The sequence below is a fragment of the Anomaloglossus baeobatrachus genome, chromosome 1 (genome assembly GCF_048569485.1).
Source record: "Anomaloglossus baeobatrachus isolate aAnoBae1 chromosome 1, aAnoBae1.hap1, whole genome shotgun sequence".
Classification (NCBI taxonomy): Eukaryota; Metazoa; Chordata; class Amphibia; order Anura; family Aromobatidae; genus Anomaloglossus; species Anomaloglossus baeobatrachus.
In genome coordinates this window covers 51,289,351-51,308,134 of record NC_134353.1, presented here as the reverse complement: position 1 = coordinate 51,308,134, position 18,784 = coordinate 51,289,351, and the positions used below count along the sequence as shown (strand labels likewise).

The 18,784-nt window shown below is 52.2% G+C and overlaps 1 protein-coding gene across 3 annotated transcripts in view; it reads right to left on the bottom strand.

Annotated features, from left to right (window-relative positions):
• The window catches only part of EIF2AK3 (eukaryotic translation initiation factor 2 alpha kinase 3), a 106,420-nt gene that overhangs the window by 3,389 nt on the left and 84,247 nt on the right, over nt 1-18,784 (bottom strand). For all 3 annotated transcript variants that reach the window (XM_075346675.1, XM_075346683.1, XM_075346691.1), the window contains one exon: nt 15,713-15,775. In XM_075346675.1, the coding sequence (XP_075202790.1) occupies nt 15,713-15,775 (63 nt within the window). The remainder of the gene's footprint in view (nt 1-15,712; nt 15,776-18,784) is intronic.

The following is an 18,784-nucleotide window of genomic DNA, read 5'->3' as shown; positions in this document are numbered from 1 at the left end:
TTTGGCAACATTTACCGTATTTTTCGCTTTATAAGATGCACCTGATTATAAGTCGCATCTCCAAATTTGGTGAAGGAATAGAGAATTTTTTAATAAATGGGGTCCGTCTTATAATGCCAGTGTCCATCTAACAAATCATATAGGATATATGTCCCTCATAGCCCCCCCATCCTAAAATTAGCCCCCTTAATCTGGATATGGCCACCTTATATTGAATATAGCCCCATTGTGCTGGCACACGTCCCCCAGTGATGCCACATGTCCCCTATGGCTGGCACACGGCCTACTATTGCTGCACACGGCCCCCTGTGTTAGTTATCGCCCCCAGGATGCTGCTTTTAGTAAAACAAAACACTCTTTGCTTACCTTCTCAGCGCTGTCCCTCCTTGTGTCTCCCTCCGTGCTTGTGAGCTCCGGCTTCCTCCACTTCCTGGTTCTCGGCGCCGGTCGTGTGATCGGCACAGCAGAGTGATATCATCTCTGCGTGCCTGATCACAGACAGCAGCAGCAGAGACACCGGGAGATCAGCGCTGGAGGAGGTGAGTAAAGAGCGTATTATTTTACTATGTGCAGCAGCATGGGGGCCATATCTAACACGGGGGGGGGGGGGGGATCATGTGCCATCAAAGGGGGGGGGGCGCAGGCACATATAATATGCGCCCCAGCCCATCGTGCGGTTTCAGCACCATGGTGATGGACAGCGGCTGTGCATATTATATGAGCGGGAGCAGGAGATCAAAGGCTCCCTCCCGCAGCTTCACCAGCCCCCAGACCGCTCCAGAGCGGACCCTGCAGTAAAATTATATATACAATATATTTTTATAATATAATATATATTTTTTATAATATATATTTATTTATAATTATATATAAATTTACATACACACACACACACACACACACACACACACACACACTATAAGACACACCCCCTACCTTCCCCCAAAATTTGGGGGAGCAAAAGTGCGTCTTATAAAGCGAAAAATACGGTAATACTAATTTAATAATGCCGAAATAAATTATATTTTTATATTTTGATAAATATATTTTTATTAAGTAAAATAAATACTTTTAATATATTATATTTTCTGTTTATTGGCAAAATCAAAATAAAAATATTTAAAAAGCAAAATTTTAATAAAATATTCATATTAATTTTATAAATAAAAAAATAATTACTATTTTGTTTTATTGTTTTACTGGCAGCCAAACTGGCTTGCAAAATCTCCTTAAAAGGGGTTATCCGGCTTCGACATTTTTTTTTTATTTCCCTATTGGGCTACATTGGGGCAGGTAAGTAGATAGAGACCACTTACCTGCCCCGCTGTCAGCCCCTCTACCCGGCTCAGAGCGGTCATGTGACCGCTCCTGCCGCGATTTTGCTGCTTCCGGTCATTTCATGTCTACATGGGCAGGGCCATGTTGACATGCAAATGTGGAACAGCATGTCGCCTCCCTGCTGGGTGTCTACAGTGTGATGAGCCCCGCCCCCTTCCCTGCACCCTCCCACACATTCCCCCGCACCTCTTACTCTCCAGTAACCTCCCCCTGCAATGCTGTGGGGTCCGTGAGCTGGGGGCGGGGCCTGGCGGCAGCTGCCGTGGTGTCAGCTCCAGCACCGGGCCCCCTGCTCAGGATCACACATTCAAATGTACCGGCATCACAGATCACAGATGCCGGTACATTTGAAAGTGCTGATGAGAAGCAGAGCAGCGCTGCATCACTGTCCTTCCGGCTGTCTGTGCTCTCTTCAGCACAGCGGTGACGTCACTACTGTGCTGATATGGCCAGAGCACAGACAGCGCGCGAACGTGCAGGAGCGGCGGGGACCGAGGACAGGTGAATATGTACTCCACATGTGTTGCCGATGGGGATGGGGGGGGGTTGCAGAGCCATATGTGTGCGTGTGCGGTGCAGAGCCATATGTGTGCGTGTGCGGTACAGAGCCATATGTGTGCGGTACAGAGCCATATGTGTGAGTGTGCGGTACAGAGCCATATGTGTGCGTGTGCGGTGCAGAGCCATATTCGTGCGTGTGCGGTGCAGAGCCATATTCGTGCGTGTGCGGTGCAGAGCCATATTCGTGCGTGTGCGGTGCAGAGCCATATTCGTGCGTGTGCGGTGCAGAGCCATATTCGTGCGTGTGCGGTGCAGAGCCATATTCGTGCGGTGCAGAGCCATATGTGTGCGGTGCAGAGCCATATGTGTGCGGTGCAGAGCCATATGTGTGCGGTGCAGAGCCATATGTGTGCAGTGCAGAGCCATATGTGTGCAGTGCAGAGCCATATGTGTGCAGTGCAGAGCCATATGTGTGCAGTGCAGAGCCATATGTGTGCAGTGCAGAGCCATATGTGTGCAGTGCAGAGCCATATGTGTGCGGTGCAGAGCCATATGTGTGCGGTGCAGAGCCATATGTGTGCGGTGCAGAGCCATATGTGTGCGGTGCAGAGCCATATGTGTGCGGTGCAGAGCCATATGTGTGCGGTGCAGAGCCATATGTGTGCGGTGCAGAGCCATATGTGTGCGGTGCAGAGCCATATGTGTGCGGTGCAGAGCCATATGTGTGCGTGTGCGGTGCAGAGCCATATGTGTGGGGTGCAGAGCCATATGTGTGCGGTGCAGAGCCATATGTGTGCGGTGCAGAGCCCGATGTGGGGCTGTTATTTGCAATGCTGTAGTGATACCAGGTCAGGTGCTGGGGAAGAATACCGACAGGGAATGTGTGTGCAGGGGGCGAGCAGAGGGCGAGGCTGGACACTGGGGTGGGGCTGGACACTGGGGTGGGTGGTGACAGCTCTGACTGAGGTTCAGCACAGGAAGTGGTCATGTTTGCTGGAGCTGAATGTAAACAAGGAGCTGCAGAGAATAAAGAGATAATTCAAGAGGAACAAAAGTTAGAAAACAAAAAATAACAATGTAGGTGTGATTTATATGACAATACAGCACAGATAAACTCAAAAATTTTTGTTAAGCTAATGTCGGACAACTCCTTTAAGGATAGTGTTCTCCCGTGGTCCCCACAAAGTTTCTCATGAGCCAGATCAGACACCCCATAGCAAGCACCCCGAAACACAGTGTCTGCAAAATTGGGATTCTGAGCCAGAGAGAGATAGTTAGATAGATAGATAGATATAGCGCTGCGCTAGAGTTTGTCTCCTTTGCTGGAGGGACAATTTGAATATTTTGTTTTATAAATGATTATGTTGTAATATTTTTAATAAAGAAGGGAATTTTGTTTACTTACCGTAAATTCCTTTTCTTCTAGCTCCAATTGGGAGACCCAGACAATTGGGTGTATAGCTATGCCTCCAGAGGCCACACAAAGTATTACACTAAAAGTGTAAAGCCCCTCCCCTTCAGCCTATACACCCCCCGTACTGCTACGGGCTCATCAGTTTTGGTGCAAAAGCAAGAAGGAGGAAAAAATTATAAACTGGTTTAAAGTAAATTCAATCCGAAGGAATATCGGAGAACTGAAACCATTTAACATGAACAACATGTGTATACAAAAAACAGGGGCGGGTGCTGGGTCTCCCAATTGGAGCTAGAAGAAAAGGAATTTACGGTAAGTAAACAAAATTCCCTTCTTCTTTGTCGCTCCTAATTGGGAGACCCAGACAATTGGGACGTCCAAAAGCAGTCCCTGGGTGGGTAAATAATACCTCATAATAGAGCCGTAACGGCTCCGTCCTACAGGTGGGCAACTGCCGCCTGAAGGACTCGCCTACCTAGGCTGGCATCTGCCGAAGCATAGGTATGCATCTGATAGTGTTTCGTGAAAGTGTGCAGGCTCGACCAGGTAGTTAACTGACACATCTGCTGAGCCGTAGCCTGGTGTCGCAAGGCCCAGGACGCTCCCACGGCCCTGGTAGAATGGGCCTTCAGTCCTGAGGGAACCGGAAGCCCCGAGGAACGGTAAGCTTCGAGAATTGGTTCCTTGATCCACCGAGCCAGGGTTGATTTGGAAGCTTGTGTCCCTTTACGCTGGCCAGCGACAAGGACAAAGAGAGCATCGGAGCGGCGCAGGGGTGCCGTACGAGAAATGTAGAGTCTGAGTGCTCTCACCAGATCTAACAAGTGCAAATCCTTTTCACATTGGTGAACTGGATGAGGACAAAACGAGGGTAAGGAGATGTCCTGATTGAGATGAAAAGTGGGCAAGGCAAATGGCCAGGGAGAAAACGCCTGAGCAGAGCACCACGACAGGAATATTTTCCACGTCCTGTGGTAGATCTTGGCGGACGTTGGTTTCCTAGCTTGTCTCATAGTGGCAATGACCTCTTGAGATAATCCTGAAGACGCTAGGATCCAGGACTCAATGGCCACACAGTCAGGTTGAGGGCCGCAGAATTCAGATGGAAAAACGGCCCTTGAGACAGCAAATCTGGTCGGTCTGGCAGTGCCCACGGTTGGCCGACCGTGAGATGCCACAGATCCGGGTACCACGACCTCCTCGGCCAGTCTGGAGCGACGAGGATGGCGCGGCGGCAGTCGGCCCTTATCTTGCGTAACACTCTGGGCAACAGAGCCAGAGGAAGAAACACATAAGGAAGCTGAAACTGCGACCAATCCTGAACTAAGGCGTCTGCCGCCAGAGCTCTGTGATCTTGAGATCGAGCCATGAATGTTGGGACCTTGTTGTTGTGCAGTGACGCCATTAGGTCGACGTCCGGCATCCCCCAGCGGCAACAGATCTCCTGAAACACGTCCGGGTGAAGGGACCATTCCCCTGCGTCCATGCCCTGGCGACTGAGAAAGTCTGCTTCCCAGTTTTCTACGCCCGGGATGTGAACTGCGGATATGGTGGATGCTGTGGCTTCCACCCACAGCAGAATCCTCCGGACTTCCTGGAAGGCTTGCCGACTGCGTGTCCCACCTTGGTGGTTGATGTAAGCCACCGCTGTGGAGTTGTCCGACTGAATTCGGATCTGCTTGCCTTCCAGCCACTGCTGGAACGCTTTTAGGGCAAGATACACTGCCCTGATCTCCAGAACATTGATCTGAAGTGAGGACTCTTGCTGAGTCCACGTACCCTGAGCCCTGTGGTGGAGAAAAACTGCTCCCCACCCTGACAGGCTCGCGTCCGTCGTGACCACCGCCCAGGATGGGGGTAGGAAGGATTTCCCTTTCGATAATGAGGTGGGAAGAAGCCACCACCGAAGGGAAGCTTTGGTTGCTTGAGAGAGGGAGACGTTCCTGTCTAGGGACGTCGGCCTCCTGTCCCACTTGCGTAGGATGTCCCATTGAAGAGGACGCAGGTGAAACTGCGCGAAAGGGACTGCTTCCATTGCTGCCACCATCTTCCCTGCCAAGATATGTCAGCGATTGGACCGGTGTCAGATTTGACTTTGGAAAATTGATGATCCACCCGAAACTCTGGAGAATCTCCAGAGTAACGTTGAGGCTGTGTTGGCATGCCTCTTGAGAGGGTGCCTTGACCAGCAGATCGTCTAAGTAAGGTATCACTGAGTGACCCTGAGAGTGGAGGACCGCAACTACTGTAGCCATGACCTTGGTGACAACCCTTGGGGCTGTCGCCAGGCCGAACGGCAGTGCCGCGAACTGAAGGTGTTCGTCTCCTATGGCGAAGCGCAAGAAGCGCTGATGCTCTGGAGCAATTGGTACGTGGAGATAAGCATCCTTGATATCGATCGATGCTAGGAAATCTCCTTGGGACATTGAGGCGATGACGGAGCGGAGGGATTCCATCCGGAACCGCCTGGTCCTTACGTGTTTGTTGAGCAGTTTTAGATCCAAAACAGGACGGAAAGACCCGTCCTTCTTTGGAACCACAAACAGGTTGGAGTAGAAACCGTGACCCTGTTGCTGAAGAGGAACCGGGACCACCACTCCTTCTGCCTTCAGAATGCCCACCGCCTGCAGAAGAGCCTCGGCTCGCTCGGGAGGCGGAGATGTTCTGAAGAATCGAGTCGGAGGACGAGAGCTGAACTCTATCCTGTAACCGTGAGACAAAATGTCTCTCACCCAACGGTCTTTTACCTGTGGCAGCCAGGTGTCGCAAAAGCGGGAGAGCCTGCCACCGACCGAGGATGCGGTGTGAGGAGGCCGCAAGTCATGAGGAAGCCGCCTTGGTAGCGGCACCACCGGCGGTCTTTTTAGGGCGTGATTTAGACCGCCATGCGTCGGCGTTCCTCTGATCCTTCTGAGGCCTTTTGGACGAGGAGAATTGTGACCTGCCCGCACCCCGAAAGGACCGAAACCTCGACTGTCCCCTCCTCTGTTGGGGTGTTTTTGGTTTGGCTTGGGGTAAGGATGTTTCCTTTCCCTTGGATTGTTTGATGATTTCATCCAATCTCTCACCAAACAAACGGTCGCCAGAAAATGGCAATCCAGTTAAGCACTTTTTGGAAGCCGAATCTGCCTTCCATTCCCACAGCCACAAGGCCCTGCGTATTACCACCGAATTGGCGGCTGCAACCGCCGTACGGGTCGCAGAGTCCAGGACAGCATTAATAGCGTAGGACGCAAATGCCAACGTTTGAGAGGTTATGGACGTCACCTGCGGCGCAGACGTACGTGAGTGCGTCAATTTGCGCCTGACCAGCTGAGATAGCTTGGAGTGCCCATACGGCTGCGAATGCTGGAGCAAAAGATGCGCCGATAGCTTCATAGATGGATTTCAACCAGAGCTCCATCTGTTTGTCAGTGGCATCCTTGAGTGAAGCTCCATCTTCCACTGCAACTATGGATCTAGCCGCCAGTCTGGAGATTGGAGGATCCACCTTGGGACACTGAGTCCAGCCCTTGACCACGTCAGGGGGAAAAGGGTAACGTGTATCCTTAAGGCGCTTGGAAAAACGCTTATCTGGATAAGCTCGGTGTTTCTGGACTGCCTCTCTGAAGTCAGAGTGGTCCAGAAACATACTCTTTGTACGCTTGGGAAACCTGAAACGGAATTTCTCCTGCTGAGAGGCTGACTCCTCCACTGGAGGAGCTGAGGGAGAAATATTCAACATTTCATTGATGGACGCAATAAGATCATTCACTATGGCGTCCCCATCAGGAGTATCAAGGTTGAGAGCGGCTTCAGGATCAGAATCCTGATCAGCTACCTCCGCTTCATCATACAGAGAGTCCTCTCGCTGAGACCCTGAACATTGTGATGATGTCGAGGGGATATCACAGCGAGCTCGCTTAATCGGTCTGGGGCTGCGGTCCGTGTCAGAGACCTCACCCTGGGATCCATGAGACACCCCGGGAGGACATTGCTGTTCCAACTGAGGGGAACCAGGGGACAATGATACCACAGTGCCCCTGGCTTGAGATGCCGGCCTGGACTGCAAGGCTTCTAATATCTTAGCCATAGTCTCAGAAAGTCTTTCAGTAAAAACTGCAAACTCCGTCCCTGTCACCTGGACAGTGTTAACAGGTGGTTCTCCCTGGGCCACCCCTAGCAGAGGCTCCGGCTGAGAAAGTGCCACAGGGGCCGAGCATTGCACACAATGAGGGTCAGTGGAACCTGCCGGCAGTATAGCCGTACATGCTGCACAGGCAGCATAGTAAGTCTGTGCCATGGCACCCTTGCTATTTGTGGACGACATGCTGTTGTCTCCTCTGAGCAATACAGGAGGGTAAATAGCCACAAATCAACAGTGCACCCTACAGTGTAAAGTATAGACTATAATCATATAAACTATAAATACACTTCTGCACTAGTGGGGCCAGCACCACAGGTGCTGCTTACCGCCTGCGCAAAGCGTTTGTGTGGGCACCAGAATTCCTGCCTGGGTCTCTTTGAGCTTGTCTCTCCTCTCCAGCGTTAGCAGAGCTGAGAGGAATGGCTGCCGGCGTCCTGAGGAGAGGAGGGAGCCGTGGGCGTGACCCAGAAAAGTGCGGGAACTGGTGCCCCACTGTGCAGAGTGAGGGGGGTGGAGTATGCAAAGCATGCTCCAGCCCTCAGTGCTGCCGACCTGTACAGCGTCCCGCCCTTCCCCTGACTGGCAGGGCTGGGGGCGGGAAAAGAATGAGACTAGGCCGCAGAAGCCGGGGACTATAGTTATAAGCGCGGCCGCCGTATAAGCGCGGTCGGCGCGGAAGTCCCCGGCGCACTAACAGTCCCAGCCGCGCCGCAGGCATAACCATGGCAGCGGCGGTCAGCGCGGCAGTCCCCCTACACAAATACACTCAGCGACGCTGAGTGTATAGTGGCACACATGCAGCCAGCGCTGCTGTCCCCGGTGCACTAGCACACCCAGCAATGCTGGAGTGTTGCTGTGCGCAGTCCCCACGGGGACACAGAGTACCTCCAAGTAGCAGGGCCATGTCCCTGAACGATACTCGGCTCCTATCCAGCAGGGTCCTCAGGAGCTGTGGATGGAGCACGGTCTCCTGTGCCTGGAGACCGATGGGATCCCACTTCACCCAGAGCCCTAATTGAGGGATGGGGAAGGAAAGCAGCATGTGGGCTCCAGCCTGCGTACCCGCAATGGATACCTCAACCTTAACAACACCGCCGACAAAAGTGGGGTGAGAAGGGAGCATGCTGGGGGACCTGTTATGGGCCCTCTTTTCTTCCATCCGACATAGTCAGCAGCTGCTGCTGACTAAGCTGTGGAGCTATGCGTGGATGTCTGCCTCCTTCGCACAAAGCATAAAAACTGAGGAGCCCGTAGCAGTACGGGGGGTGTATAGGCTGAAGGGGAGGGGCTTTACACTTTTAGTGTAATACTTTGTGTGACCTCCGGAGGCATAGCTATACACTCAATTGTCTGGGTCTCCCAATTAGGAGCGACAAAGAAAATTATATTGTATTTCTTTAGGCAACAAAATAGTATATTACTGTATTATATCTAATAAAATATTAATTTTATTTTATTAAATAATTAATTTTAAATAAAATATATTGCGTTAATTATTACAATCTAAATGATGAAGGGAATTTTGTTACTTACCGTAAATTCCTTTTCTTCTAGCTCTTATTGGGAGACCCAGACGATTGGGGTATAGCTACTGCCCTCTGGAGGCCACACAAAGCACTACATTAAAAGTGCAAGGCCCCTCCCCCTCTGGCTATACCCCCCCCGTGGTATCACGGGTTCTCCAGTTTTAGTGCCAAAGCAAGAAGGAGGAAGCCAATAACTGGTTTAAACAAATTAACTCCGAATAACATCGGAGAACTGAAAAACCGTTCAACATGAACAACATGTGTACCCGCAAACAACAAAAAAACATCCCGAAGGACAACAGGGCGGGTGCTGGGTCTCCCAATAAGAGCTAGAAGAAAAGGAATTTACGGTAAGTAACAAAATTCCCTTCTTCTTCAGCGCTCTATTGGGAGACCCAGACGATTGGGACGTCCAAAAGCTGTCCCTGGGTGGGTAAAGAAATACCTCATGTTAGAGCTGCAAAACAGCCCTCCCCTACGGGGGTGTCACTGCCGCCTGCAGGACTCTTCTACCTAAGCTGGCATCCGCCGAAGCATAGGTATGCACCTGATAATGCTTGGTGAAAGTGTGCAGACTGGACCAGGTAGCTGCCTGGCACACCTGTTGAGCCGAAGCCTGGTGACGTAATGCCCAGGACGCACCCACGGCTCTGGTTGAGTGGGCTTTTAGCCCTGAAGGAACCGGAAGCCCCGCAGAACGGTAGGCCTCTAGAATTGGTTCTTTGATCCATCGAGCCAGGGTGGCTTTAGAAGCCTGCAACCCCTTGCGCGGACCAGCGACAAGGACAAAAAGCGCATCGGCACGGCGCATGGGCGCCGTGCGGGAAATGTAGATTCTGAGTGCTCCCACCAGATCTAGCAAACGTAAGTCCTTTTCATACCGGTGAACCGGATGAGGACAAAACGAAGGCAAGGATATATCCTGATTAAGATGAAAAGAGGATACGACCTTAGGGAGAAACTCCGGAATAGGGCGCAGCACTACCTTGTCCTGGTGGAACACCAGGAAGGGAGCCTTGGATGACAGAGCTGCCAGCTCAGACACTCGCCGAAGCGATGTGATCGCAACAAGAAACGCCACTTTCTGTGACAGCCGAGAAAAGGAAACTTCCTTCAGAGGCTCGAAGGGCGGCTTCTGGAGAGCAACTAGTACCCTGTTCAGATCCCATGGATCTAACGGCCGCTTGTACGGGGGCACAATATGACAGACCCCCTGCAGGAACGTGCGCACCTTAGAAAGACGTGCTAGACGCTTCTGAAAAAACACGGATAGTGCCGAAACTTGCCCTTTAAGGGAGCTGAGCGACAAGCCCTTTTCTAACCCCGATTGCAGGAAGGAAAGAAACTTGGGCAATGCAAATGGCCAGGGAGACACTCCCTGAGCAGAGCACCAGGATAAGAAAATCTTCCACGTTCTGTGGTAGATCTTAGCCGAATTCGACTTTCTAGCTTGTCTCATTGTGGCAACGACTCCTTGAGATAATCCTGCAGATGCTAGGATCCAGGACTCAATGGCCACACAGTCAGGTTCAGGGCCGCAGAATTCTGATGGAAAAACGGCCCTTGGGACAGTAAGTCTGGTCGGTCTGGCAGTGACCACGGTCGACCGATCGTGAGATGCCACAGATCCGGATACCACGACCTCCTCGGCCAGTCTGGAGCGACGAGTATGATGCGGCTGCACTCGGATCTGATCTTGCGTAGCACTCTGGGCAAGAGCGCCAGAGGCGGAAACACGTATGGGAGTTGAAACTGCGACCAATCTTGAACCAAGGCGTCTGCCGCCAGAGCTCTTTGATCGCGCGACCTCGCCATGAATGCCGGGACCTTGTTGTTGTGCCGGGATGCCATTAGGTCGACGTCCGGCACTCCCCAGCGGCGACAGATTTCCTGAAACACGTCCGGGTGAAGGGACCATTCCCCTGCGTCCATGCCCTGGCGACTGAGGAAGTCTGCTTCCCAGTTTTCTACGCCTGGGATGTGAACCGCGGATATGGTGGATGCTCTGTCCTCCACCCACATTAGAATGCGCCGGACTTCTTGGAAGGCTTGCCGACTGCGCGTCCCTCCTTGGTGGTTGATGTATGCCACCGCTGTGGAGTTGTCCGATTGGATTCGGATCTGCTTTCCTTCCAACCACTGTTGGAAGGCCAGTAGAGCAAGATACACTGCTCTGATCTCCAGAACATTGATCTGAAGGGTGGACTCCTGCGGAGTCCACGTCCCCTGAGCCCTGTGGTGGAGAAATACTGCTCCCCACCCTGACAGACTCGCATCTGTCGTGACTACTGCCCAGGATGGGGGCAGGAAGGATCTTCCCTGAGACAATGAGGTGGGAAGGAGCCACCATTGTAGGGAGTCCTTGGCCGTCTGGGAAAGCGAGACTTTCCTGTCCAGGGACGTTGACTTCCCGTCCCATTGGCGGAGAATGTCCCATTGAAGTGGGCGCAGATGAAACTGCGCAAAGGGAACTGCTTCCATGGCCGCCACCATCTTCCCTAGGAAATGCATGAGGCGCCGCAAGGGATGCAACTGGCCCTGCAGAAGAGATTGCACCCCTGTCTGTAGTGACCGCTGCTTGTTCAGCGGAAGCTTCACTATCGCTGCTAGAGTATGAAACTCCATGCCAAGATACGTTAGTGATTGAGTCGGTGATAGGATCGACTTTGGAAAGTTGATGATCCATCCGAAAGACTGTAGGGTCTCCAGCGTAGCATTCAGGCTGTGCTGACATGCCTCTTGAGAGGGAGCTTTGACCAATAAATCGTCTAGGTAAGGGATCACCGAGTGTCCCTGAGAGTGCAAGACTGCTACCACCGCCGCCATGACCTTGGTGAAGACCCGTGGGGCTGTTGCCAGACCAAATGGCAGAGCTACGAACTGAAAATGGTCGTCTCCTATCACAAAACGTAGAAAACGTTGATGTTCTGTAGCAATTGGCACGTGGAGATAAGCATCTTTGATGTCTATTGAGGCAAGGAAGTCTCCTCTGGACATTGAGGCAATGACAGAACGCAGGGTTTCCATCCGGAACTTCCTGGCGTGCACATGTTTGTTGAGCCGTTTTAGGTCCAGAACAGGACGGAACGAGCCGTCCTTTTTTGGAACCACAAAGAGATTGGAGTAAAACCCTTGCCCTTGTTCCTGAGGAGGGACTGGGATCACCACTCCTTCCGCTCTTAGGGAGCCCACCGCCTGCAGCAGAGCATCTGCTCGGTCTGGATGTGGGGAGGTTCTGAAGAACCGAGCTGGAGGACGAGAATTGAACTCGATTCTGTACCCGCGAGACAAAATGTCCGTCACCCACCGGTCTTTGACCTGTGACATCCAAATGCCGGAAAAGCGGGAGAGCCTGCCCCCGACCGGCGATGCGGAGGGAGGGGGCTGGAAGTCATGAGGTAGCCGCTTTGGAAGCGGTACCTCCATTTGCTTTCTTGGGGCGCGTGTGAGCCCGCCACGAATCTGAGTTTCTTTGCGTCCTCTGAGTCCCTTTGGACGAGGTAAATGGTGTCTTGCCCGAACCTCGAAAGGACTGAAACCTCTGCTGCCACTTTTTCTGCTGAGGTTTGGTTGTTCTGGGTTGTGGTAAAGAGGAGTCTTTACCCTTAGACTGCTTAATGATATCAGCCAATGGCTCGCCAAACAGTCTATCTCTAGATAAAGGCAAACTGGTTAAACATTTTTTGGAACCAGCATCTGCTTTCCAGTCCTTTAACCACAAGGCTCTGCGCAAAACTACCGAATTGGCGGACGCCATTGAGGTGCGACTGGTAGATTCTAGGACCGCATTGATAGCGTAAGACGCAAACGCCGACATCTGCGTGGTAAGGTGCGCCACTTGCGGCACTGCTGGATGTATGATAGCATCCACTTTTGCTAAGCCAGCTGAAATAGCCTGGAGTGCCCATACGGCTGCGAATGCCGGAGCAAACGACGCGCCGATAGCTTCATAGACAGATTTTAACCAAAGGTCCATCTGTCTGTCATTGGCATCTTTAAGTGAAGCGCCATCCTCCACTGCAACTATGGACCTAGCTGCGAGTTTGGAAATCGGGGGGTCTACCTTTGGACACTGTGTCCAGCGCTTGACCACCTCAGGAGGGAAAGGGAAACGCGTATCTTTAGATCGTTTAGAGAAACGCCTTTCTGGGTGAGCGTCGTGCTTCTGGATTGATTCTCTGAAGTCAGCGTGATCCAACAAAGCACTCAATTTACGCTTGGGATAAAGGAAACGAAACTTCTCCTGCTCCGCAGCCGCCTCTTCTGCTGAAGGGGCTGGGGGAGAAATATCCAACAGCCTATTGATGGCTGAGATAAGGTCGTTTACCATGGCATCCCCATCAGGGGTATCCAGGTTGAGAGGGGTTCCAGGAATGGATTCCTGATCACTCTCATCAGACACATCACAGGGAGACTGATTGCGCTGAGACCCTGAGCAGTGTGATGACGTCGAGGGTCTTTCCCAGCGAGCTCGCTTAGGGTGGCTGGGGCTATCATCTGAGTCATAATCCTCGGCCTGTGAAGCCGGGGACCCCCCTGTGGGCTGGATTAATTCCAAGTGAGGGGGACCTGAGGACAGAGGCCTCGCCGTGCCCAAAGACTGAGCCCCATGCATAGATTGCAAGGTTTCAAGGATTTTTGCCATAGAGACAGACATATTATCAGCAAAAACTGCAAAGTCTGTCCCTGTCACCGGGGCAGGACTTACAGGCGTCTCAGCCTGGGTCACTCTCCCTCCTGACTCCGGCTGGCGAAGCAGCACCGGGTCGGAGCATTGCACACAATGGGGGTCATCGGAGCCTGCTGGTAGATTAGCCCCACATGCAGCACCCGCAGTATACACAGCCCTAGCCTTGGCAGCCTTGCGTTTTGAGGATGGCATGTTGTTGCTTCCACAGAGTGGTCTGGGAGATGCAGCCAGAAGCGACCTCACAGTGCAAGAAATACAATATCTCTATATCCTACACAGTACACCGATACACCGTGGGGCACTAGAGGGACCAGCACAGAAAAAACGCTTACCGCCCGCTTAAAAAGCGGGTGTGTGGTCGCCAGATAGCCCCTAGTCCAGGTCTCCCAGAGCCTTGCGTCCTTCCTCCAGCCAGACTGCATGTAATGGCTGCCGGCGTCCTGAGAGAGAAGGGGGGCGGGCCCTGGGCGTTCCTGGCTAAGAGCGGGAAGCCTGCTTCCCTCTGTGCCTAGTGTGAGGGCTGGAGCATGTAAATCAGGCTCCAGCCCTCGTCGCTGCTAGCGAACAGCGTCTCTCCCCTACCCTGAATGACAGGGTGGGGGCGGGAACGAATCGGAGCTGCCGGCGTCCTAGGCCCAAAAAGCCGGGGACTCAATTTATAACCGCCGCCGCCGTAAAAGCGCGGACGGCGGATCCCCGGCGCACCACAAGTCACAGCAGCGCCGCCCGGTCCAGAGGGGGTCGGCGCTGCGTTCCCATACACAAACAATCCCCCAGTAATCTGTAGGGACACTAACTCCAACGTTGCGGTCCCCGGCGCACTACAACACCCAGCCAGCCCGGAGTGTGTCTGTGCCTGCCGGGGACACAGAGTACCTGTATGATGCAGGGCCTGTCCCTGATCGTACTCCTGCTCCGTCTCCATCAGGTTCTAATGGGTCTGTGGATGGAGCCCGGCGTCAGAGCTGAGAGGCCGGCAGGATCCCACTTCCACAGAGCCCTACCAGGGGATGTGGAAGGAAAACAGCATGTCAGGCTCCAGCCCTGTACCAGCAATAGGTACCTCAACCTTACAACACCATCCAGGGGTGAGAAGGGAGCATGCTGGGGACACTATATGTGTCCTCTTTTCTTCCATCCGAAATAGTCAGCAGCTACTGCTGACTAAAATCTGTGGAGCTATGCATGGAATGTCTGACCTCCTTCGCACACAAAGCTAAAACTGGAGAACCCGTGATACCACGGGGGGGGGTATAGCCAGAGGGGGAGGGGCCTTGCACTTTTAATGTAGTGCTTTGTGTGGCCTCCAGAGGGCAGTAGCTATACCCCAATCGTCTGGGTCTCCCAATAGAGCGCTGAAGAAAAGTATTTTAATATAAAAATAATATTATTGCATTTTATTAATAAAAAATATTTAAATAAAAATATGAATTAATAATATTCATTATTTTATCTATTATTGTTAGCACAAAATCCAACAGCCCCGAGATATCCTTAACACTTCAGAGCTTAACTCCTCCATTATCTTATGAGACGGATCATAGACTGCAGAGCACCGGACGCCCCAATAAAAGCTCAGCTAAACTGCTAGGGGGGCATGACTGACAAACTTGTGGATGGTTTCCTATAACCAGCAGATTAGTGAGTGCAGCTCTAGAGGATAATATGAGGGTACAGATCAGTTTTGGCTACAAGGTGACATTGGTCCCATGGCACTGACATTGCATCTAATTACCCCCTATAGTGTTGCATTAGGATTTTCTATGGTACGTTGCCAGCGACTCACATACCCCAAACTAGAATGTGAGCTGCTCGTGATTTGCAACGTCTGTTTTATTTTAAAACACAAAATCACGGGGTCTAGAATAGTCGGTTTTGTTGTGTTATTTTTCTGAAAATTGCTGTTTACCCTCAGCCTAAATTTAAACTCACTGTAGGATTCTCAGTTAACTCAATCTATAGCCAAAATAGAGGCTTAAAAAACGGAAATTGTGTAAAATAAAGCTCCGGGGAGGTGGTCCATTTCCTCTAGGTGTGGTGGAGTGACAGATAGGCCAAGGAACAGCCCTAAACCTCCTGTATATGGCGTATACCAGGACAGGGGCAGGACAGCTCACCTCCTGGGGATACTGCTGTGTGAACAGGGCCGGAAACTTCAGATCCCGCAAGTCCGTCAATATCTGTAGGAGAAAAGAAAAAGAAAAAAGAAGGGAATTTTGTTACTTACCGTAAATTCCTTTTCTTCTAGCTCTTATTGGGAGACCCAGACGATTGGGGTATAGCTACTGCCCTCTGGAGGCCACACAAAGCACTACATTAAAAGTGCAAGGCCCCTCTCCCTCTGGCTATACCCCCCCGTGGTATCACGGGTTCTCCAGTTTTAGTGCCAAAGCAAGAAGGAGGAAGCCAATAACTGGTTTAAACAAATTAACTCCGAATAACATCGGAGAACTGAAAAACCGTTCAACATGAACAACATGTGTACCCGCAAACAACAAAAAAACATCCCGAAGGACAACAGGGCGGGTGCTGGGTCTCCCAATAAGAGCTAGAAGAAAAGGAATTTACGGTAAGTAACAAAATTCCCTTCTTCTTCAGCGCTCTATTGGGAGACCCAGACGATTGGGACGTCCAAAAGCTGTCCCTGGGTGGGTAAATAAATACCTCATGTTAGAGCTGCAAAACAGCCCTCCCCTACGGGGGTGTCACTGCCGCCTGCAGGACTCTTCTACCTAAGCTGGCATCCGCCGAAGCATAGGTATGCACCTGATAATGCTTGGTGAAAGTGTGCAGACTGGACCAGGTAGCTGCCTGGCACACCTGTTGAGCCGAAGCCTGGTGACGTAATGCCCAGGACGCACCCACGGCTCTGGTGGAGTGGGCTTTTAGCCCTGAAGGAACCGGAAGCCCCGCAGAACGGTAGGCCTCTAGAATTGGTTCTTTGATCCATCGAGCCAGGGTGGCTTTAGAAGCCTGCAACCCCTTGCGCGGACCAGCGACAAGGACGAAAAGTGCATCGGCACGGCGTATGGGCGCCGTGCGGGAAATGTAGATTCTGAGTGCTCTCACCAGATCTAGCAAACGTAAGGCCTTTTCATACCGGTGAACCGGATGAGGGCAAAAAGAAGGCAAGGAAATATCCTGATTAAGATGAAAAGAGGATACGACCTTAGGGAGAAACTCCGGAATGGGGCGCAGCACAACCTTGTCCTGGTGGAACACCAGGAAGGGAGCCTTAGATGACAGAGCTGCCAGCTCAGACACTCGCCGAAGCGATGTGATTGCAACAAGAAACGCCACTTTCTGCGACAGCCGAGAAAAGGAAACTTCCTTCAGAGGCTCGAAGGGCGGCTTCTGGAGAGCAACTAGTACCCTGTTCAGATCCCATGGATCTAACGGTCGCTTGTACGGGGGCACAATATGACAGACCCCCTGCAGGAACGTGCGCACCTTAGGAAGACGTGCTAGACGCTTCTGAAAAAACACGGATAGTGCCGAAACTTGCCCTTTAAGGGAGCTGAGCGACAAGCCCTTTTCTAACCCCGATTGCAGGAAGGAAAGAAACTTGGGCAATGCAAATGGCCAGGGAGACACTCCCTGAGCAGAGCACCAGGACAAGAAAATCTTCCACGTTCTGTGGTAGATCTTAGCCGAATTCGACTTTCTAGCTTGTCTCATTGTGGCAATGACTCCCTGAGATAATCCAGCAGATGCTAGGATCCAGGACTCAATGGCCACACAGTCAGGTTCAGGGCCGCAGAATTCTGATGGAAAAACGGCCCTTGGGACAGTAAGTCTGGTCGGTCTGGCAGTGACCACGGTCGACCGATCGTGAGATGCCACAGATCCGGATACCACGACCTCCTCGGCCAGTCTGGAGCGACGAGTATGACGCGGCTGCACTCGGATCTGATCTTGCGTAGCACTCTGGGCAAGAGCGCCAGAGGCGGAAACACGTATGGGAGCTGAAACTGCGACCAATCTTGAACCAAGGCGTCTGCCGCCAGAGCTCTTTGATCGCGCGACCTCGCCATGAATGCCGGGACCTTGTTGTTGTGCCGGGATGCCATTAGGTCGACGTCCGGCACTCCCCAGCGGCGACAGATTTCCTGAAACACGTCCGGGTGAAGGGACCATTCCCCTGCGTCCATGCCCTGGCGACTGAGGAAGTCTGCTTCCCAGTTTTCTACGCCTGGGATGTGAACCGCGGATATGGTGGATGCTCTGTCCTCCACCCACATTAGAATGCGCCGGACTTCTTGGAAGGCTTGCCGACTGCGCGTCCCTCCTTGGTGGTTGATGTATGCCACCGCTGTGGAGTTGTCCGATTGGATTCGGATCTGCTTTCCTTCCAGCCACTGTTGGAAGGCCAGTAGAGCAAGATACACTGCTCTGATCTCCAGAACATTGATCTGAAGGGTGGACTCCTGCGGAGTCCACGTCCCCTGAGCCCTGTGGTGGAGAAATACTGCTCCCCACCCTGACAGACTCGCATCTGTCGTGACTACTGCCCAGGATGGAGGCAGGAAGGATCTTCCCTGAGACAATGATGTGGGAAGGAGCCACCATTGTAGAGAGTCTTTGGCCGTCTGGGAAAGCGAGACTTTCCTGTCCAGGGACGTTGACTTCCCGTCCCATTGGCGGAGAATGTCCCATTGAAGTGGGCGCAGATGAAACTGCGCAAAGGGAACTGCTTCCATGGCTGCCACCATCTTCCCTAGGAAATGCATGAGGCGCCGCAAGGGATGCAACTGGCCCTGCAGGAGAGATTGCACCCCTGTCTGTAGTGACCGCTGCTTGTCCAGCGGAAGCTTCACTATCGCTGCTAGAGTATGAAACTCCATGCCAAGATACGTTAGTGACTGAGTCGGTGATAGGATCGACTTTGGAAAGTTGATGATCCATCCGAAAGACTGTAGAGTCTCCAGCGTAGCATTCAGGCTGAGTTGGCATGCCTCCTGAGAGGGAGCTTTGACCAATAAGTCGTCTAGGTAAGGAATCACCGAGTGTCCCTGAGAGTGCAAGACTGCTACCACCGCCGCCATGACCTTGGTGAAGACCCGTGGGGCTGTCGCCAGACCAAATGGAAGAGCTACGAACTGAAAATGGTCGTCTCCTATCACAAAACGTAGAAAACGTTGATGTTCTGTAGCAATTGGCACGTGGAGATAAGCATCTTTGATGTCTAT